At 40.2% G+C, this 23,580-nt stretch overlaps 1 protein-coding gene across 4 annotated transcripts in view; it reads right to left on the reverse strand.

Moving 5' to 3' along the window:
* Nucleotides 1-23,580, reverse strand: part of sppl3 (signal peptide peptidase 3) — a 187,424-nt gene that overhangs the window by 68,783 nt on the left and 95,061 nt on the right. For all 4 annotated transcript variants that reach the window (XM_078553987.1, XM_078553988.1, XM_078553990.1 and 1 more), the window contains 2 exons: nucleotides 19,968-20,056; nucleotides 8,488-8,607 (listed from right to left, as the gene is read on the reverse strand). In XM_078553987.1, the coding sequence (XP_078410113.1) occupies nucleotides 8,488-8,607; nucleotides 19,968-20,056 (209 nt within the window). The remainder of the gene's footprint in view (nucleotides 1-8,487; nucleotides 8,608-19,967; nucleotides 20,057-23,580) is intronic.

Below are 23,580 nucleotides of genomic sequence, written 5' to 3' on the forward strand. Positions count from 1 at the left end.
AAGATCAAACAGAAAAAAAAAGCGTACGATAGGCACAAAGAACTAAGCACTGCAGATAGCCTAGACGAATATAGGAAGTGCAGGGACGAAGTAAAAAAGGAAATAAGGAAATCAAAGAGAGGGCATGAAAAAAGATTAGCAAGTAAAGTTAAAGATAACCCAAAGATGTTTTACCAATACATTAATGCTAAAAGGTTAGTTAAGGAAAAAGTGGGACCTATCAGAGATGAAGATGGAAACTTGTGTGTAGATGCAGAGGCTGTGGGAAGGGTTTTGAATGAATATTTTGTCTCCGTGTTTACAAATGAAAGGGAGGATGTAGATATCGTAGTCCAGGAGGAACACTGCGAGAAGTCCACCAGGACTTGGCTCTGTCTACCAGTAGCTCCAACAATTTATGCAGTACCATTCTCTGGTGACTGTAATTTTCTTGACTTCCTTCCCCACTTCCATTTCCTGGTTTATAGCTGCTTCTGGGATGTTACTTATATCCTTTATAGTGAAAACTGATGAAATTCATCTGCCATCTCCTTAATTTCCATTATCAATTCTCCAGGCTCACTTTCTATAGGACCAATGATCACTTTGTTAACTCTTCTCTTTTTAAAATATTTATAAAAACTCTTACTATCTGTATTTATATTTCTGGCTAGTTTTCTCTCATACTCTAATTTTTCCCCCCTTATTAGTCTTTTAGTCATTTGCTGTTCCTTACATTCTGTCCAATCTTCTGGCCATCCACCTATCTTTGCTAAATTATATGCTTTTTCTTTTACTGTCTTTAACCTTTCCAGTTAACCACAGATGGTGTGTCCGTCCCTTGGGCTTATTCTTTCTTATTGGAATGTATCTATTCTTCGTATTCTGAAATATCCCTTTACATATTAGCCACTGCATCTCTACTGACCTACCCTTAACCTAATTTTCCAATTCACTTTAGCCAGCTCAGCTTTCCTGCCCTCATAATTGCCCTTATTTAAGTTTAAAAACTTAGTCTCAGACCCACTCCTCTCTCCCTCAAACTGAATGTAAAATTCAATCATATTATGAAGGAGCGCCTTCACTATGGGATCACTAATTACTCCCACCTCACTGCACATTTCCAGATCTAGTACAGCTTGCTCTCTGGTCAGCTTCCAGGCATGTTGCTCTAAGAAACTATCCCCAAAACATTCAATGTACTCCTCATCTAGGCTAACTTTGCCCATCTGTCTTTTATATGTAAATTAAAATCTCCCATTATTATCACCATGCCTTTCTGACATGCTCCAATTATTTCTTCCTTTATGCTCAATCCTACCATGTGATTACTGTTAGGGGTCCTGTACATAACTCCCAAAAGTGACTTCTTGCCTCGATAATTTCTCATTTCTACCCAAACCATTTCTACATCCTGGTTTCCTGAACTTGGGTCACCCCCCTCTATTGTGCTAATGCAATCATCAACTAACAGAGCTTAACTAACTTTTCCTCACTTCCTGTCCTTCCTAAATGTCCTATACCCTTCAATATTCAAGTCCCAAACCATGTCCTCCTGCAGCCATATCTCCGTAATGGCTATCAAATTGTAATTATTTATTTCTATGTGCACTCTCAGTTCATGTTTTATTTTGAATGCTACTTGCATTCAGATAGGGCTTTTAGTTTTATTATTTTATTCTTTTTATAACCTCTAGTCTCATCTGTTGATTTACTGTTAGATTCGTGTTCTCTATCCCTTCCTGTCACCATTTGTTTATCATTTCCCATAATAGTACCTTTTTCTTTCGTCTTGTCTCTGCTCTTTGATTTATCACATCTTCCCAAATTTGATCCCTTACCCCCACTATTTAGTTTAAAACCCTCTCTACTTCACTAGTTATGCGGCTCGCAAGAACACCCAACACAGTTTGGGTGTAAACTGTCCCACTGTACAAATCCCACTACTGGTGCCAGTGCCCCACAAACCGGAACCCACTTCTCCCACACCAGTCTTTGAGCCACACACTCATCTCCCTAATCTGATTTGTCCTTTGTCAATTTGCACATGGCTCAGGTGATAATCCAGAGATTGTGACCTTTGAGGTTCTGCTTCTTAATTTGATGCCTAGGTCCTCATACTGACCATGCAGAACCTCCTTCTTTGTCCTGCCTATGTCGTTGGTACCTATATGGACGACGACGACTGGGTCCTCCCTCTCCCACTGCAAGTTCCTCTCCAGCTCCAAGCATATGTCCTACACTGTGGCACCAGGCAGGCAACACAGCCATCTGGACTCATGCTCTTTGCTGCAGAGAACAGTGTCAATCCCTCTGACTATACTATCCCCTGCTACCACTACTTTCCTTTTTTGCTCTCTCTGCTTGAATGGCCTCCTGTACCACGTTGCCATGGCTAGTTAGCTCAACCACCCTGCAGCCCCCACTCTCATCCAAACAAGCTGGAAGAACCTCAAACCTGTTGGACAATTGCAGAGGCTCCCACTCCTGTGCTCGTGCCGTCCGAGTCACCTTACCTGCCTCATTTGCAGTTACACTCTCCTGTCCCTGACCACTGACAAAATCAGAAGACCCTGTCCTAAGAGGTGTGACTGTCTCCTGGTACGAAGAATCCAGGTAACTGTCCCCCTCTCTAATGTGTCACAGTGTCTGCAGTTCAGCCTCCAGCTCATAAATTCTGAGCTGACGCTGCTCAGACTTAAATACTTACTGCAGACATATTTGCTCTGGGTCAAACTGGCATCCAGGAGCTGCCACCTGCTGCAGCTGTGACACATCACCTGTCCTGACACCTTTAATGTGTGCTAATTATTTAATTATTTCATTCAATTATGTATATTTTACTTTTAAAAATATTTTATGAACCTTACCACCAGTTATATCAAACCACGGCAGCAAAGTCGAAAAGGGCAGCAGCAAAGTCGAAAAGAAATAAAACTGGATTGACCACCAGTACTGACCAAGGCAGTAGAAACATCAAAGGGCACACCCTGCCTAGTTGAGTCTGTAAAGCCCTCCTCACTAATATCTATGGGCTTGTGCCAAAATTGGGACAGCTGTCCCACAGACTAGTCAAGCAAGAGCCTGACATAGTCATACTCACTGTATTGTACCTTATAATGTCCCAGACTTCATCACCACCATTCCTGGGTAAGTCCTGTCCCATCGTCAGGACTGAAGTCTAAGGGCATCATGTCAAACATGAACAAGAAAACCTCTTACTGATTGCCACCTACTGCCCACCTCAGATGATGAACTAGAGCACAGCATGCACTCGGGTGGGGGTGGGGGATGGGGGGCTTCAATGTCTACCCAAGAGTGGCTTGGTAGCACCACTATTCTACCAGCTGGCTGAGCCCCAAAGGTCGTATCTGCCGAACTGGCTCTGCAGCAGATGGTGAGAACACCAAGCGAAAAAAACTTACTTGACCACACCCTCACCAATCTACCTGTTATAGATACATCTTCGATGATGCTATTGACATGAGTGACCACTGTACAGTCCTTGTGAAACAAAGTCCTGTCTTCACACCAAGGTCACATGCCATTGTATTGTGTAGCACTATCACAATACTAAATGGGATAGATTCAAAGACGATCCAGCAGCTCAAAACTGGACATCAGTGAGACACTGCCTGTGGGCCATCAGCAGCAGTAGAATTGTATTCAATCACAATCTGCAAACACATAGTCACTCGCTCTACCATTAACCTTGGTTCAATCGGGGTTGCAGGACAACACCAGGCACACCTAAAAATTAGGTGCTAACCTGGTGAAGCCACAACACAGGACTATGTGCATGCTAATCAGCAGAAGCATCATGTGATAGAGCAAAGTAATCCCACAACAAGTGGATCAGAAAAAAGCTCTGCAGTCTTGCCACACCCAGTTTGAATGGTGGTGGACAATTAAACAACTAACCGGAGAAGGTAGCTCATCAAATATCCCCGTCCTCAATTATTGGCAGTACAGGAGAAGAGGGATGAAGTGGTGAAGGGAATCAAAACTCTGAAAATAGTGACAGGGAAACCTCTTACTGCCTTTGCAGAATGCACATCTGGCAAGTGTTAAGCTGTTCTAGGTTGAAGTGTTCTCACTGGCAGCTCAAAGTAAGTTCTATACCATGACGTTCCTCCTCGGTCAGACGGCCCCAGCTGAAACAAGTCCGAATCAGATGATCCCTGGTGTTGATGGCATCCTGATGAGACCCTCAAGCCCTGCACCGAGCCCAACCACTTCCTTGTGCAGCCAACTGTGCTCTGAATCCTCCTCCTTCTCCACCAAGTCCACACGTCCTGCTCATCCTCTTCCTCCCATGACCTGTGTCCATCCAGTGCTTCAAAGTCTCCAAGATCCTCTAGAGAGCCATGTTATGGGAAACAGCAGCAGACCACTACCACGCTTGAAACCCTTGCAGGATTGTGCTGCAGGGTGCCACCTGACCGGTCTGGGTGCAGAGCCGCATCTTCAGAAGTCAGATGGATTGCTTAAAGGTTGTCCTGGTGAACAACTGGCTGTGATTGTAGTAACTCTGTGCCTCTATCTCAGGGTCATGTAAAGGGTTGAGTAGTCATCTCTTCAAGAGGCTGGGCTTCAAAATTCAGCCCTAAAAGGCTGTCAAAATGCAAAATGGGACATCTGAAATGTCATGCCTGTGACAAACAGGAAAGGCTGTTTGCTCATCAATTCCCAAATATTCTCTTTGATGTGGGGGCAGGAGAGGAAGGAAGAAGGCATGATCAAGGTGGTGATATATACAACAGCATTTGCCAGAATGACATATAATTTCTGGTTGTTGTCATGTGCTAAGAATTCTAGTAGGGATAAAGAAGACTCCAGAAGTTAAATACAACTGTTACAAGCCATTAGCCCAATACTGACTGAAGCATGAAGATTGTTACCATTATTTTTGCTCAACTTCATATAAATTACTCGAAATTCGAAGGGGAAAATATATTGCAACTTGATAATTTTTTAGTGCTGAACTGTTTTAGCAATGAGATTGAATAAACATTCTGAATTCATTGAAGTTCAAAAGGTGTATAAGGTTCATTCACTTACGTTACAGAAATATTTTAACCTAAAATAGACGTCGCATGATAAATTGCTAACAAAGCATTGGGAAAGTTCACCCAATTAATTTAAAGAAACTGAAAACAAAAGCTAAAGTATCCCTTACAGCACTGTTTAACTATAAACATACAAAGCTGAACATTTGAAAAGTCTGATTAGCTTCTTGTAGACCTTTTCTAGTTGCTCCGTTAAAAATACCATATGGTTTAATGTTTTGTCTGTATTAAATAGCTTGGGACATTTTTCTATTTAAAAGACAATATATTCAAGGGTATTTGACATTTTGGAAAGATAGGAAGAAAGGGAAAGGAGATCAGGTAGCTCTGTTAATAAAGGATGAGATCAGTACTGTAAAGAGAAACAATCTAGGATTCGAAAATTAAGATGTAGAATCAGCTTGGGTAGAGATAAGAATTGGCTAATCTCTTAGACTTAGATAAAGGCAATTATGAAGACAGAGTTGGCTACAGTGGACTTGGAAAATAGGTTAAAAGGTAAGACAGTAGGTAAGCAGTGGCAGATATTCTACTGAAGAAGACTGTACAAGAAGGATGCACCACCCATGGATAACTAAGGAAGTTAAGAATGCTATCAAATTAAAAGAAAAGGCACCCAATGCTGTGAAGGTTAGTGGTAGGCCAGAAGATTGGGAAACATTTTTAGAAACCAGCAAAGGATGACTAAAAAAATAGAGAAATTAGAATGTGAGAATAAACTAGCAAAAAATATAACAGACAGTAAGAGCTTCTACATGTGTTTGAAAAGGAAGAGAGTAGCTCAAGTGAACGTTGGTCCCTTAGAGGATGGGGCTGGACAAATAATAATGGGAAACAAGGAAATGGTAGAGAGTTTGAACAAGCATTTTGTATGTCTTCAGGTAGAAGGCACAAAAAGCATCCCAATAATAGTCAAAACTCAAGGGGAAAAAGGGAGGCAGGAACTTCGAACAATCATTATACTAAGAAAAAGTACCAGAAAACTAATGGGGCTAAAGGTTGACAAGTCCTCTGGACCTGAAAGCCTGCATTATAAGGTCTTAAAATAAGTGGCTGCAGAGAGAGAGTGGATGCATTGGTTGTAACCTTCCAATTTACGAAGGTCCCAGTGGATTGGAAAACATTAAATGTATCACCTCTATTCAAGAAAGGAAGGAGACACAAAGCAGGGAGCTTTAGGCCAGTTAGCCTAACATCTGTCATCTGAAAAATATTGGAATCCATTATTAAGGAAGTAGCTACAGGATATTTAGAAAACGAATATAATCAAACAAGGTTTTACAAAAAGCAAATTGTCTTTGACAAGTTTTTGAGTTCTGGATGTAACAATCAGGATGGATGAAAAGGAACCAGCATATGTAGTGCATTTGGATTTCCAAAAGGCATTTGATAAAATACTAGTAGGGATAGAGGATTGGCTAGCTAACAGGAAACAGAGTTGGATAAACAGGTTATTTTTAGGTTGGCTGGAGAGCCACAAGGGTCATTGCTGGGGCCTCAACTATTTACAATCTATAATAACGACTTTGATGAAGGGACAGAGTGTATTGCAGCTACTGTAGAGAGAGAAACAGAGTTAACGTTTCGCGTCCCTTTGACGTTTCTTGAGAGCCGAGATTCTGAGGGAGGCTTGACAGAATAGACACTGAGAAGGCATTTCCTGTCATGGGGCTAGAACTAAGGGGCACAGCTTCAAAATAAGGGGTCTCCCATTTAGACGGAGAAGATAAGGAATATCTTTCCTCAGGGGGTCATTAGTCGTGGATTTCTCTTCCCCAGCAAGCAGTGGTGGCTAGGTCATAGAATATATTCAAGGCTCCTATTCCTGGGCCAGAATTTTTAGCTCGGCAGGCAGACACACGCCTGGCTCGACCGAGCATGAAATAACGCACAATGACGTTGGCCAAGCATGTCGACGTCAACGCACCGTCGTGCGATAGTTCGGTCGGCGGGTGTGCACCGGAGCTGGCAGCACGTTTGCCGGCAATTATAAGGCCTATTAAGGCCATTAAGTTATCAACTGATGTTAATTTTTCACTGCCCGTTCAACCTAACGGGCAGGATGAGGTTTCCAAAAGCAAATACAAATAATGTAAAAACTTTATTTTTTAATTAAAAACATGTCCTTGCTCATGTGATAGGGTCACATGAGGGGACATGTTTTATTATATTTTTCTGCTCTTTATTGTTAAAAAAAATATATTTCCGCAACTCTCTGAGGCAGCACCGTGCCTCAGAGAGATTATTCAGAGCTCTCTCCCGCACATGCGTGTAGTTCGCGCTAGGCCTGCTTGCCCTCCTCCCCCTGCCCCATGCAGGCAGCGCTGTGCTGCCGCTCACGTATCACACTGGGCAGGCCTTAATTGGCCTGCCAGTGTGAAATCACGGTGCGCTGCCGATTGCAGGCAGCGGTCGGCTTCCCGACTGCCCCTGCACACCAAGGGCAAAATTCTTCCCCTTATGTTCTTATATAAGTGTAAGCTATTCTTTTTATTCCTGCAAATGTGTTTTAAATTGCAAATAACTTTGATAAGCCTGTACAACATGTTTTCCACCTCTCAAATTAACATGAAATGTCATGATCTCTTGTAGGCATATTACCACAATCAATAATTTTTGAACTAGGCTACTTGAACATTGCTGAAAAGAGAGAGATGTTGCTGAAGCTTTTCATCTTGCGCTCATTGAGACAAGCGCAAGAATGCAAAATTTCAAACGATCACAACAATTTCTACTTCAGGAGAAAAGGGTGCTGCCTGCCTGGCAAGTCAACTCTGAATGGCTGAGACGTTACCATTGAGAAAGCAACAGGGAACTTTAGGCTCCCGGGTAGTACAAAAAAGGCGCAAGGCTTGAACATTCCTTTTGTTTGCAGAGAACTGGTCCCTATGTATGAATATATGTCGCTTCTAGTAGCATAAATAAGCCATGTTACGAGCTTGACTGATTATCTAACCCTGGACTCTTGTGCATCACATGCTTCACCCCTCTCTTCGCCTCACAACTGGTGGCAATACCTTGAGTCACCTAGGACCTTTGTCTCGCATTCCCTCTGAAAACCCCTCTACTTTTTACACCTCCCGCTCCTTCTTTATGATTTTCCTTAAAACTCATCTCTTTGGCCAAGCCTTTGGTCATCTCTCCTATGATTTCTTACATTGGTTTAGCTTCCATTGTTGATTACGTCTCTAAAGCACTTTGGGGTGTTTGCCAATTTTAAAGGCAATAAATGAAGTTATTTAGTGGCCCAAAAGCCATGGGGCACCCAAATCACTAACTTTTTGGCAGCAGTTTTACCAGAATCCAACATCTTCTGCAGTTAGTTTAGGATCTTTAACACCAATGACATGCCAAATTTTGTGCAGGTCACAAATATTAAAAAGGTACAAACACAATATTCACATTCCTCAATGTTACACTAAATTACACTAAATCATACCTGCAGTGCATATTGTAAAGACTACTTGAACAGAATCAAAGAAGAAGAACATCACTAAGAGGGACACTGATGCTCCTACTGGAAGAAACAGAGCTTGTGTAGAGTCTATGGTCTGGATACCTAGAAAACAAATTAATTAATAATTAGAGTTTTGCAATAAAACTATTTTGACAAATTTCACCACATTTTACAGCTGGTAAAAAGTGAAGATTGCCTCAAATTGCTTTTGGCTTACAAGTGCAAGGTCAATACTAAGAAGGGTTCCAACAATACACGTTTGCAGCTCACACCAGTTCTTCACAGTGTTTAAAGAGATGCTTTTCTATTCCTTTATATTAACAAAAAGGATGGTTGTTGAGAGGGGAAAGTGACTACACAAAGGCTAGCACACAGTGAATAACAGTTGTATAGCCTGTTGCAGCAATTCATCCACAATGAAAACTAGAGAACATAAATAGCAAACTATAGCACATTTTGTCATACAAAAATGCAGATACAGGGGATAAAGTATCTTCTGTATATTATTAAAAAATATATAAACATAGGTAATATATGTATAAAAGTTATCCCTAAGCAATTATGAAGCTTAGCATAGGCTTTACAGTCAGATCTTACTGTGCAATACTGTAACAGTGCATTAACACACCAGCACATCTATCATCTTTGTACAAATAAGCCAACAAATCCCTCATACACATTTTATGGGTAAAATGCAAACTTACAATTTCAGTCAAATTTACTATATACAATTGGAAAGTTTATCATAACTTTGGTATCTTAATTAGAGCTGGAGAAGCCACATGTTCTTGGAAGAGGGAGCATAGACTATGTTAAATCGAGCAAAGGCTACACTGGCACTGGGGAGAAAAGGAATAAGTTTGCATAGAAAAATAACTGCTCAAGCACCGAGTTGGAAGGCCATTAGCATCCAAGGAATTATACCTCAGCATGATTCACTGTCAGAGCATGATTGGGTATTTATTTCATTTAATCAAAAGTCCAGCATGTAATGGTTCATATAATTGCAAGTTAATTTCCTGATGCAATTTTATGCATCAACTATAGAAGAGACCGTTAAGGTGCAATCTCATCAGGAGCCCCAGAACGAGCAACGACAGGTTGAATGAGCTTTCTAGAAGAGCAGGAAGAGTTATTTTCAAGCTAGTTTTCTCAACTTGAAAATGTAAATTTCTACTTGCAAATTTACTTTTTCAGATGATGGAGGCTCTTCAGCCAATTTTATTTCATCCTTCTATTGAACACATCAGGCTACCAACCCCATAAAGTTAAACATATTTAAAGCAATTGATCTGCTGCAGAAGAAATTCTTGCAACTACTTGATCATATCACAAAATTTTGCCTTTTAGTAAGGACAGTTAGGCACAAAATAAATGACTGCTAACGTCTGCAACAACACTTACTGTGGTGAAAAACACAGCCCTCCTCTATGATATGACAGGTGAAAATTGATCCATAATATTTAGCCACAGGCATATAAAAAGAAAACAATGAAAACATGAAGGGGTTTATGGAGCCACTTGACACATAAAATTAGAATCTGCCTGCAAGTCTGCATAAAATGTCTTTGTTTATAACTGATCGGAACTGTTTCACACAAATGTATTGTGTGATACACCAATGTCAAAGTCAACTTTCAAGCCCTATATATTTTTGACTCCAAGCAGATGCTCTGAATGGATTTCAAGGCAAAAATCCAATGCTGAGTTCAGTTGATATCTCACAGTATGAGGCAACTCGTGCATCTCTCAATTTCAATATTACCATAGTCCCCTCGAGGCCTCTTGCACCCAAATTCTTAACAAGGTTACAACAACTTAAGCTATTCCTAATCTCAGTATATGACCAAGTTCTTAGTTTTCAGCTTTTATTGATTTTTAAATCATTCCTAACCAGTTTTCAGTCAAAAACTGAGACTGCCAAGTAATGCAATTTTCCAAAGATCTCAACTTCAATGAAAATATGTGTAGTTTTTGTCTGACAGACTGTTTTGATTGGTAGGGTGTTGATCCAGTGCATTTGTGGCGTGACAGGTGGCTAAATAGATATTGTAACATTTTACTATAACATTAAGGTACTGAGAGTAATAGCATTTGGGAGACATTTCAATTTCTTCCAATGAACGTATGTCAAGAGGTCAAAGCGTATGAGGGGCAGGGGGTTTATGGAGAGAAATTACTGTGGAAATGAAAGGGAGCCCAACAACAAAGTCACCCTAGCTGGACAGATTGGGGGTTGGGGTCTGTGGGGACGGCATTGGAGGCATGCGCAACTGTGGGGGGTGGTGTGTGTGAAGGGGAGAGAAGATGACACAAGAAGTATGTAATGGGGGTGGAAATGGCATAGGAAGAAAAGGTGGGATGGGGAATGGGATGAAGATGATATGGGAGGGATAAATAGGATGGGTATGGAAGGAGAGGGATAGCATGGGAAAGCTGGAGCGGCATGAGATTAGGACTTAATGAAGTACTGTTGCAATAAAGATACTAATTACACCACAAATTTTTGTGGCTCTCTGCTTGTCTCAAAAGATTTTGTTCAGGGTGTTCTTTGGTGAGCAGGTTCTCTCCAATACACCAAGGCGCAGCAAGCTAAGTACATGTTAATTTTATTTAAATTCCCCTGCAGCTTGTGTGATGGTCAGTGTTCCTGCCCCACTTGAATTTCTAAAATAACTCAATGTCGCTTCTCAGTCTTCTAGATCTCTTTGTCTCTTAGCTGCATCTTTGTCTCTCTCCATAGTATCCAGGCAGCCTTCAGAACTACTTGACCTAATTCAAAGCTTGCACTCCAGAAGATTCAAGGCCATTAACTGCTATGAGGGAAAACTTTGTTCCAAAGGCTGCTCACTAAATTTAAAAAAATATATACACAAGTTCAGATTCCTTTGACGTGAAGTAATGACTTAAAGGACTGCTGAGTATTTCCAGCTTTTTCTGCTCTTGCTTTCAGGTTTCAAGCATCTTGAGTATTTTATGTTTTAATTAGTTAGGCTTGATTTACTCCAGTGGAAAATGTTTCATTTCTGCTGTAACATTTCTGAGAACTTAAAGCTTGCCAGTATTGTAGTCACTTTAAATCAACTACTGCGGATGGAAAGGGGTTCCCTGGCTTTGTTTCTTTTACTGGGGAAACGTGGAGAAATCCACATCATTCGCTTATGTACAGGAGTTATTTGAAAGGCAGATAAGTCATCTCTGTCTGGAGGGACTACTTAACAAGTCGTAGATGCTGGGCCCTTGGGTGTCAGAAACACTTTGTCAACGATGTTAAGCCCTGACAGTTCACCCATGATTTTCCAATCAGCCATCTGCTATGCAATCAGCTCTGCCACTTTAATTTCTACATTCCACTAGATTTTCATCCAGGTCTCATCTTACATAAACCAGAAAAAATTCCATGAAACAAACCTTAGTGCCATGGCCACAGCTGCAACTGTGGGTTTTAATCTTCCTGACAGAGCCTGACACTTAACGTTGGGAGGCAATATGCACGTGCTAAGGTGTTCTTTGAAGTATTTTGACCATTTTATATTAAACAGAAGGTGAGGAAACCCACAGGGGAAAGGATATATTGAATTGGCTCTGAGCTAACGATGAAGGAATATTCAGCCAAATTAAATAAGGGAACCTTTGGGGTCTAGTGCTCAGAGTTGCTCAGTTTAAAGGTGAAACAAGGACAGAACAGATTTAAGTATGCAGAAATTGAGTTTTAGGAGAGCACACACTGAAGGATTGAAGTACTGCAAGAAAGGAATCAAAGAACAGAAGGAAAATATAGATAGTTTATTCCAAAAACAAGGTGAGAACACATAGTACCTTTAACGTATAAAATTATCCCAAGGCACACCATAGGGACACAAAAGGAAACAGAAATAAAGATGAAGCTATTAGATGGGATGAAAGAGATAGGTTTAAGAAAGATCTTAAAAGGGGACAGAAAGGTAGAGACACAAAGGGATAAAAGCAAAATACTGTGGATGCTGGAAATCTGAAAGGGTTTTAGGGAATGCACTTCCACAGTGAGCAGCCTAGGTGGCTGGAGGCACAGCCACCAATGATGGTGCAAAGGAACGGTAAGATGCATAAAAGACTGTAGTCAAAAGAATGAAGAGTGGGGAGGGGTATTTTAGAGCTGGACAACAAAGCAGGACAATGAAAGACTGAAAAGGGAAGAGGTGGAAAGTGTTGAGTGACAAAGACAGATAAAGATAAAAATGCATAAAGAAAAACAAGATAAGGAGAATGATCAGGCAGAGGGATGCCAACATACTGATGAGGTGCCAAGATGGAACAGGAGAGGGATAGAGTACAATATGAGGAGTAATGACACAACACTCTAAATATATTAACAAAAAAAAGGTGAAGACCATTTACCAGAAGCAATAGCAAAATGGTGTTTGAGGACAAGGTAGTAGTAGGATTATTAAATCATTTTTTGTGTCTACTTTTAATCACTGAAAGCAGGGGAAAAGATACTCAAGTTAAGATAAGAATATCAGAAATAGGAGCGGGGTAGGCCGCATGGTCCCTTGAGCCTTCACCATTCAGCAAGATCACAGCCGACCTTTGACCTCAACCTCCATTTTCTTACCTGATCCCCACATTCCTTGATTCCCTTAAAAGCCCAAAAATCTACTGATCTACGCCTTGGATATATTCAGTGACTGAGCATCTGCAGACCGCTAGCCTAGAGAATGACAAAGATTCACAACCCTTTGAATGGAAGAAATTTCTCCTTATCTCAGTCCTAGATGGCTAACCCCTTGTCTTGTGTTAGGAAATAGAGATAGTTTAAGTAATTTATATTGGCATTCGTGGGTGTTAGGAATAAGCTTTAGCTTTAAAGTTTAAGTTTGATTTGCATTTCTGTATCTGTATTAAGAAAGGTCAAACGGAGTTTTAGTTTCACTTCAAAAAGGCGCTTGCATTTCTCATGAGGAGTTTTACGACTCCTACAAAGTAAAGGTAAACATACAAGGGTAGAAGGAGTGGAATGTTGCCTAACAACAGGAGGCCAGAGAGGCAGGTCCCTCCCACAGACACACACACACAAAGAAAACAACAGTTTGTTTTGGAAGCTGTTTGAGTTCAGTTGGTTTGAAGACAGCTGAGAGGCAGAAGCAGCCTAAAAGGTGACAGATAGCAAGTCCCAAGCTAAGGAAAACCCCCAAAAAATCCAGGGAAGTGGAAGGGGGAGGGGGAGTCCAAAGAAGACTTTCTAGTCAAAGGAAGTATAGGAACCTGGGAAAAGGTCCTGTTAAGTGAAGTTAAGAGAGTGAGGGGCAGAGAGAAAGGCTCCATGCTTCAGAGTTAAAGAGACAAAAACTGCAGAAAGCAGATTTAAAGCGAGAACAGCTGGCAAGAAGCAAAAAGGTCCAAAGAGATAACTGAAGGTCTGTAACTCTTTGCTATGGGCATGTGAAGCTGTGGTGTACTGTTGACGGCTAAGTCAGAGAGACAGAGTGTGTGGAAGGCAGTGTGAATGCATGTGGTGACCCAGGGAAGAGGAACATCAGCAGGAGAATTCGAAACCCCGGAGGTGAGCCCTTACAGAAGGCATCTGAGAGAAAGCGTCGGTTTGGGAGAAGATTCCAAGTCGAGGTCTTGGAGAGTGGAGATTGGAAACCCTCGTATGAAGGATAGAATTCAGTGAGACTGGTTGGTTCACGGTGTGACAAGTGTCTGGGGAAGTTGAGGAGAGATCCATAGCATCTGGTTGAGGTGGCATCTGTCACTTGATTTCAGAGTGTGGTGTGTCTGACCACAGGGTGCCATATATTTACAAGGGCTGTGTACTTACTGTGTACATTAGAGTATAAGGTAGCTTTTGTAAGTTGTGTTATCTTTACAAATCTGTATACGTCTGTTAAGGTATAGTTGTGGGTGAAGGAGTATTGTAGTATAGTTCAACTTTTCTTGTTGAGTAATTGTTTTATTCTTTTGTTAAAAGTTCGTCAGCTGACCCCTGTGCCCCTTCAGTAGCTATTCACCACATATCTAAACAAACAAATAAAAGTTGGGATCTATCAAGCTGGGTTCCACTCTGGGATCAGGCTTGTATAGGGGTAACCCCAGCTGGGATCATAACATCTTGAGACATGCTTCCTTGCTGTAGACTCCAGCAAGAGGACAAAGCTTCTCAATATCCACCCTGTCAAGCCCTCAGAATCTTAAAATCTTCAATGAGATCACCTCTCATTCCTCTAAACACCAGTGTATAGGCCCGTTCCATTCCATCTCTCCTCAGAGGATAATTATTTCATCCTAATGAATTTGCATTGCACCCCTCCTCTAAGACAAGCATTCAACAAGGGCAGAGACCAAAACCATACATAGCACTCCAAATGTGATCTCCCAAATCCATATACAATTTCAGCAAGACTTCCTTACACTTGTAGTTCAATTCTCATTCAATAAAGGCCAACATTCTATTTGCCTTCCGAATTGCTTGCTGTGCCTGTATGTTAACTTTCTATGTTTTGAGCATGAGGATGCCAAATACCTCTGAACACCAACATTTAATATTTTCTCACCATTTAAGCTATTCTGTTTTTTAAATTTTTCCTACCAGAGTGAATAACCTTACATTATACTGGATACACTATCTTTCCAACTCACTTTACCTATCTACATCCTTTTCCAGATTACGTCTTCCTTACATACATATAAAGTTAGATGGGAAAGTAACGGAGCTAAGACTTCACACTATATTTTTATTATAGATATATAGATATATATAAAATTTTAAAAACTGTCTGGCTGTGACCCTCAAACAATAAGGGCTATTTGGCTGTATCACAGAAACTTGCGCCTCATTATCTCTGAAGTGATGCTAATGACCCCTATAGGCTGCAGAGACCAAATTCAAGGGAATTATACAAAGCCCATCTACACTTCATAAGCCAGGCCTGGCCACCCTAGAGTCTACTAGTCTGCTTGGAAAAAGGACCCTGCAACTTTCCTTTCAAATTCTTAATGGCTGGAGCATTAACGATCTCAGGAACCCAGACAAAGGAATATACACCCTTTGTCAAAGCCAAAGTGGAGAGGTGGGAGTCATGTGACATGAACCCCCACCCCAAAGCTGGGGGAACCGTCAGTTATACTGTCTTGCTGTACTGCAAATCAGTCTGCCACCTTCCATCTACCAAGCAACAGCTCAGAAAAGGGGCTTTGTCCAGGTTTGAATTCCTGGTCCCATCTACACTGTTTTGACTGGATCTTCTGAACTTCTATACCATCGCCTACAAGACTAATTCATCCCTACGTGCCTGTCTCATCGTGGAAGTCATTTCTACTGGAAAAGTGAATTATCCAGGATCAGTTTTCAGCCTGCTGATCTGTGAAGGAATACATCATTGGACTTATGTGAAACAATAATTCTTTATTCTGTGGTCTTTGCCCTGTAAATCTTTCTTTCTCTATCCATCATTTATTGTATGAATGCACAGGGGACTATATAGCAAAACCATCTCCTGTGATTTGAGTGTGCATGAATAAACTAACCCTCTGTGTTTACCCCATCTTGATTTTGCTGTGGGGTCATTAATAGAAATTGGATCACACCAAAACTGAGGGGTTGGAAAATACACCACTGCATATGAAGGGGGAAATCAAAATTAAAACATCTTTCTGCTTATGGGCGGGTGGTGAGAGGAATCATGGATGCTTAAATTAAACCTCCCCTCCTGTCCGTAACATGGTCAACAAACTTGGATACATTACAGTTGGTCGCTTCATCTAAGTCATTAATATAAATTGCAAATAGCTGAAATTTAAGCACTGATCCTTCTAGCACCCCACTAATAACAGCCTGCCAACCTGAAAATGACCCATTCATTTCTAATCTGTTTTCTGTCCTTGAACCAATCCTCTATGCATGCCCCCCAATACCAACAATTTTTGTTTATCTTGTGCAAAAACTTTTTTGCGAGGCACCTTACTGAGTGCCTTTTGAAAATCCAAATATACTAAGGCTTTAGAACCCTAGGATGTAGGCCCTAGGTCCAGGGGGCTGGTTAGGTTTAAGTTCCATTAATTTCTCCAGGACATTTTCTTTACTAAAATTACTTTAAGTTCCTCACTCTCATGAGACCATTGAATCTTCACCAATTCTCATGCTTTCTGTGTCTTCTACTATAAAGCGAGGGATAAAATATTTTTTTCAAAGTCTCTACCATTTCCTTAATTTTCATTACAATTTCTCTTGTCTCAGCCTCTGAGGGACTCACATTTACTTTCACTATTCTGTTCCTTTTTGCATAATTGTAGAAACTCCTCCAATCCATTTTGATATCCCTTGCTTGTTTACTCATATTTCTATTTGCTTCCTTTTAGCTTGTTTCTAATATTCTCTCAATTCCCAGGCTTACTACTGTTCATTATAAGCCTTCTTAAAATCTAATACTATCCATAATCTCTTTAGTTAGGCATGGATAGATCACTTTTCACATTGTTTTATTTCTGAATGGAATTTTTAATCTCTTGCGGAGAAGCAAAAATCTATGTAAAAACCAAAGCCAAATTTGCAAAAAGATCTGGAAAATAGCCCTCTAATCCTGTTAGTTAACCAAAACAAACCTGGGAGATTGCATAGACCTTCATTTACATTAAAGGCACCTATCTCTCAAACAAAGTGGTGTCTACCCCAGTCAGAAACAGATCCAACTCTCTCAAAAGAATACAATGAATCTACCTTTAGTCCACAACCCAACAACCTGTTACACAGGTCCACTGTTCACTTACAAAATAAGAATTGCCTAACATCCAATCTAGGTCTGGCTTTATATAACTTGTTTATAAACGTTGCCCTAGATTTTCCTAACCAATTCAGTTGAAATAATTGGTCCACATAAAAACAACCAAGTTCCTACAATTTTATAGAAGTTAGTCAAATTACACCATAATCTACACTTTGCTAAAATATACAGACCTAGATCTCTGAGTGTCAGCTGAGGTGTTTTCAAATTTGGAATTTATCCTGTGGCCTCTGCACATTTTCCAGAGTCTCAACATCTCCCACCATTCCAGACTACTAAAAATGGCTGTGTCAGTATTCTGATAATTACTACTAGAGTTCTTCATAACCCATCCCAAGCCTCTGTTCCAATGCAAATCCTAGGTATACAGACTACAATGGTTCACAGTAGTAGGAGGGAGGAAGCCATGCAAAATAAAATGGATGACAGCAATATGTAGGGTGCTGACTGGCCAAATACAGAAAAGTTTATATTCCTCGTAAGGCGTAACTCGTTTAAGAAATACAAACAGGGAGCTCGAGGATTTTTTTGACCCAGAGAGAGTTTAGAATCTGAAACTCATTACCACAAGGGGTAATTGTGGCAAATAGCATAGATGCATTTAAAGAAAACTAAATAAATGCATAAAGAAGAATGGAACAGAAGGACATGTTAATAGCATAAGAGATGGGGCAGAAGCAGGGTTTTGTGGAACATAAACACTGGCATGGGCCTGCTGGGCGGAATGGCTTGTTCACATGATGCAACTCTCTGAAGTGTAACCCATACTCCAGATCGTCATTTTATTGTTACATACATTTTAGAAATGTGTTACAAATTTTTCTAAATGGTGTTCAGCAAGGCAGTTTCAACTCCACATCAAACAGAATGATAAAAAACATAGCTGAAAATTAAATTCTGAAGTATTGCTATGCTAGTAGGTATGTAACAAGTGAGAAGTAACAAATTAAGTGTAAATATTAACAATACCCAAGATTGGAGGCAAAAAAAACCAAAAAATGCTTCTCTCCAGTTTTTTTGTTTTAAAATCTATAGGTAGCTAACATACCAATGCAGTTAAGGCAACTGGCACTTGGGAGTAATGACCAAAGATATGAACAGGGGGAAATGTGCTAATAGTTGGAAAATTAAGCTTGGAATTCTGAGTTTTTTATGGATATTGCTAACATTTTCTTTTTTGTAACAATTGCAAGCTAAATTAAGACAAAATTGATCAAACTGTGAAAACCATTCCACACTGCAAACTGATAAAACTAATCTAAACAAATCCACTCATTTTTGTTGGGTGGTAGAGTAAAGCAGGAGAGGCAAAGAAGCCATAAAAATAAAAGGCAGAACATAGCACTCTGCTTTCCAGACTCCATAAACTTCACATGAACTGAAGTACAAACCTTTCCACGGCCAACATAAACATGGGTTCTGCCAAAAAGCCTGCAGCTAAAACTGTTTTTACAAGACCTACCTGTGTCTTTAAAGCCATGTATAATCACATTTGGTGACACAGAATTTTTTTAAAGCTATTTTTTAAAATCATGGATGGGAAAAACTAATTTCAAGTTGGATCCCTATAGTTAAATCTAGGAAGACCAGGATGAAACAAATGGCAGCTTTCTTGTGCTGCATTCCAAAATGCATCTGCAAAATAATGGTCTCAAATTCTCTGTTCCCTTATCAATCTCAACAGTCAAGTTTTGAAATAAAATTAACCGAGTTGTCTTGTCTATGTTATTAAAGTAGAACTAGTGAGTATAAAAATCTGAACACCAAATATCTAACAGATCTGGGCATTAATCCACATAGTTGGAATGTTTTGAAACAACTTTTAACCTTTTTCAAGCTTTTCATTTCAGTGAGGTAAAGTGCCATCATCTGTTAGAGCTGGCCCATACCTCCCTTTGTATTGTGCCAGAACTCTAATACTGTATTGTTCAAATGTTACAAGAGTTTGTCTGTGTGACACTACTTCTAAGTGGTGGTCATTTTGTACTGTGCAGCTGGCACAAAGTTCATTTTTTAAAAATAAAGTCTTTCTACTGGTTGATATTAGTAAACTGAAATATTGAAACCAGCAGAAAATTTACCAGCAATATAATAAATCATGCACTTACTAAACTGTTGAACTCAGAGGTGTTCAGTTCTGCCATTACACTCTTCAAAGGGTACTAACAAGTGACCTACTCAAATTATACAAATTGGTCTATTCTCGTTTCTGTTTCTTATGTTCTAGTGATGTACCAGCAAAGATGACAACATTATTAAGTACTCATCTCAAAAATATATATAACACACGCTCTAAGGTTCTGTACATGACCTCCAGAGATCTGAAGCTATTTATGCACCTGTTACTTCTCACTCCACTTTCCCCATTTGCCTCTTACAGAAGTCTTGAATCCCAGGGCTGTTCTCATGCTGCCACACAATGCCATGAAGGTGCACAACAGTAGCCAATACAAATTTCTGCAGCGTCATGGAAAATACTCCTTGTTCAGCAACTCCCTGTGTAGCATGATGTCTACTAAGGACTGACTGGAATGGAATTGAGCCTTTGGGATGCCATATGCAATTACACCATATAGTTATCCTTTTGTATCACTCCACAAGTCACTAAACTGTAAAGCACATCAAGCACAAAAACAATATTTTTCCTCATTAAGTGGAGAAATAAAACCAGATGATGTTTGAGTCTTGTTTTCTACTTACTATTGCTGGCATTGTTTGCATTGAAAGTGCCATTTGAAGCATTCGCTTCTTTATCTTTATCCTGGTTCTCAAAGTCCATATTCAGAGACCTTGGTGGGGGGAAAAAAAATGAAAACTTTGTAAGATTATACATTTCAGACAGAGAAAATCTGTGGCCTAAAGCTACATAAGAACATAGAACTTAGGAGCAGTAGGCGATTCGGCCCTCTGAGCCTGTTCCAACATTCAATAAGATCATAGCTCATCTGGTTTTGGTCTTCACTCCATTTCTTTGTCTACCCCACCTAACTCTCGACTCCCTTATCTATCCAAAATCTGTTTAACTCAGCCTTGAATAAGTCCAATGACAACCTCCACTGCTTTCTAGGGAAGAGAATTTCACAGACTAACAACCCCCAGACAAAAAAAATTCTCATCATCTCCCTCTGAAAAGGAAACCTCTGATTCTTAAACTGTGTCCTGAGTTTTAGTCTTCCCCCACAAGAGGAAACATCCCCCTGGTATCCACCCTAAAAATTTCCTTCAGGATCTTATATGTTTCATAAGATTATCTCTCATTCTTCTAAATTCCAATGGGTATAGGCCCAACCTGTTCAACCTTTCTTAAGATAAGCCCTTCATCCCAGGAACGAGTTGAGTGAACCTTCTCTGAACTACTTCTAACACAATTATATCCTGTTTCGAATAAGGAGACCAAAACTGTACACAGCACTCCAGATGCGGTCTCACCAAGGCCCTGTACAGCTTCTGCATTGCAATAAAACTTCCCTACTTTTATATTCCATTCCCCATGCCATAAATGACAACATTCCCTTTGCCTTCCTAATCACTTGCTGTACTTGTATGTTTTTGAGATTCATGTACCAGGACACTCAGATCAGTGTACCATTGAGTTCTGCAATCTCTTTCCATTTAAATGTTATATAGCTTTTCTATTCTTCCAGCCAAAGTGGACAAATGCACATTTCCCCACATTATACTCCATCCGCCAACATTTTACCCACTAACATAACCTATCTATATCCCTTTGTAGATTCTTGACAACTTACTTTCATGCTTATCTTGGCGTCATTAGCAAATTTAGCTACCGTACTTTTGGTCCCTTCATCCAAGTCAATGACATAGATTGCAAATAGTTGATCCTTGAGTTGCTCCACTTGTTACAGCTTGCTAGCCCAAAAAAGATCCATTTATTCCCTACTCTCATTTTCCTGTTAGCTAACAAGTCCTTTGTACATGCTAATGTGTTACCCACTCACCATGTGCTCTTATCTTGTGTAGTAACCCTTATGGAAATTCAAGTACAACACATCCACGTTGCTTGTTACGTCCTCAAAGAACTCTAATAAATTAGTTAAACATGATTTCTTTTTCACAAAACCACACTGACTCTGCCTAATCCAATTATGATGTTCTAAGTATCCTGCTATAGCCTCCTTAATAATGGATTACAGCAATTTCCCTATGACAGATATTAGACTAACTGGCCTATAGTTTCTTGCTTTCTGTCTCCCTCCATTCTTGAATAAAGGTGTTATATTTGCTATTTTCCAATGCACTGGGACCCTTCCAGAATCTCAAGAATTTTTGAAGATTATAAGCAATACCTCTGCTTTCTCTGCAGCCACGTCATTTAAAACCCTAGGATGCAGGCTATTTGGTTCTGGGGACTTGTCAGCCTTTATTGGGGAGAGGGCGGGAAATTGGAGTTGAGGCCAAAATGAGATCAGCCATGATCGTACTGAATGGCGGGGCAGGCTCGAGGGGCTGAATTGCCTACTCCTGCTCCTAGTTCTTATTTAAGTCCAACAGTTTCCCAGCACATTTCCTGGTGATGGCTTTATGCTCCCCCCTCCCTTCACTTCTTGATTTTCAATTATCTTTGGGAAGTTTTATAAGTTTTCTATAGTGAAGCTAGGCACCTTCACCACTTCCTTGTTTTCCATTATCAATTCCCCATACTCTCTAGAGGACTAACATTAGCTTTAGTTACTCTTTTCATATTTAAACAGTTGTGCAAACTCTTATTGTTTTTATATTTCTAGCTAGCTTTCTCTCATATGCTACTTTCTCCAGCATTTTTTAAAATCATTCTTTAAATGTCAAATACCCTTCAATATTCAGGTCCCAGCCTTGGTCACCTTGCAACCATGTCTCTGTAATGATCATCAGGTCATACATATTTATTTCCATCTGTGCCAACAATTCATCCATTTTGTTATGAATGCTTTGTGCATTCAGATTTAGAGCTTAAACTCTTGTCTTTTTAACATTTTTGCAAACTGCTAGTGCACTCAAAGTTTGTATGCTCTGTCCCTTCCTGCCACAGTCTGGTTATCATTATCCAAATCGCTACCCTGCTCTATCTATTACCTTGTTGTTTACCTTTGATTTACTATGTCTCCTCTCACATGGTCCTTTCCCCCCACTACATGATACTGTAGCACATGTTCTGTAGAGAGCAGGAGAAAGTCTTTCATAGAATCATAGAAAGAGGCCACTTGGCCCACCGTGTCTGCGCTGGCTGAAAAATGAGCCACCAAGCCTAATGCCACTTTCCAGTGCTTGGTCTGTATTTTCTAAGACAATCTTAAAGGATTACCTGCTGAAAATCCTCCCAACAGTGCCTGGGAGTTTCACAATTACGATAAATATAATGTTAATTTCCATCACTGCCATTCTGTGCAGACTACTGCATTGATGCAGAATGTTACTCTTACTAGTAGAGATTTTGTTATAGTTCTCGCAACCATTGCAGTTCTGGTCTCATTTAGAATTAATATCTTTCGTCACAACCCAAGTTGGATTCCAGACATACAGTGGGGCCATTCCCATCAAAAGGCCTGCATGGCTTTGGACTTTTACATTCCAAGCAATGGGGGTGGGGCAGGTTGAAGAACAGCAAGTAGAAAAGATTATTCCATTATTTAGCAGCTACATGCCTTTGCAGATATTTTCTTGAACATTCCCACTCTACTAGCAGTTTCAGGCACTCTTTCCACTTACTCCTCCCAGTACAGATTAGACCAACTAAACAAGTCAAAGACAACAGTTGAGTCTTTATATATACAGGAATGAACCCCACCCCCACTAGGGCTATCTGTACCTTACTTGTCCTGCTTTCTACCCTTAACTAGAATATTCCTTAGATAATATCACCTCTATGTCCTTTTGTCTGTGACATCTTTTGGTTATCTCCACCTATCACTGGCTCTACTTGTTCCACCCCCCTCCCGCCACCCAAACCAGTTTATATTTAACCTCTCTCATTTTTACTTAATTCTGTTGAAGGGTCCCCCCACCCCCACCGCCACCCAAACCAGCTTATATTTAACCTCTCTCATTTTTACTTAATTCTGTTGAAGGGTCATTCGGGCTCGAAACGTTAACTGTGTTCCTCTCCGCAGATGCTGCCAGACTTGCTGAGTTTTTCCAGGTATTTTTGTTTTTGTTTTGGATTTCCAGCATCTGCAGTTTTTTGCTTTTATAATATTCTACCTTTATTTTCCTAATCATAACCACCAATACATATGCTCCTGCTCAGCCAACTTTGCATCCACATTACTTTTATTCCATCAGCTTCAACTTTGCTTACAAGCCTATTATGTGGCAC

This window comes from Cetorhinus maximus, chromosome 12 (assembly GCF_964194155.1).
Source record: "Cetorhinus maximus chromosome 12, sCetMax3.hap1.1, whole genome shotgun sequence".
Classification (NCBI taxonomy): Eukaryota; Metazoa; Chordata; class Chondrichthyes; order Lamniformes; family Cetorhinidae; genus Cetorhinus; species Cetorhinus maximus.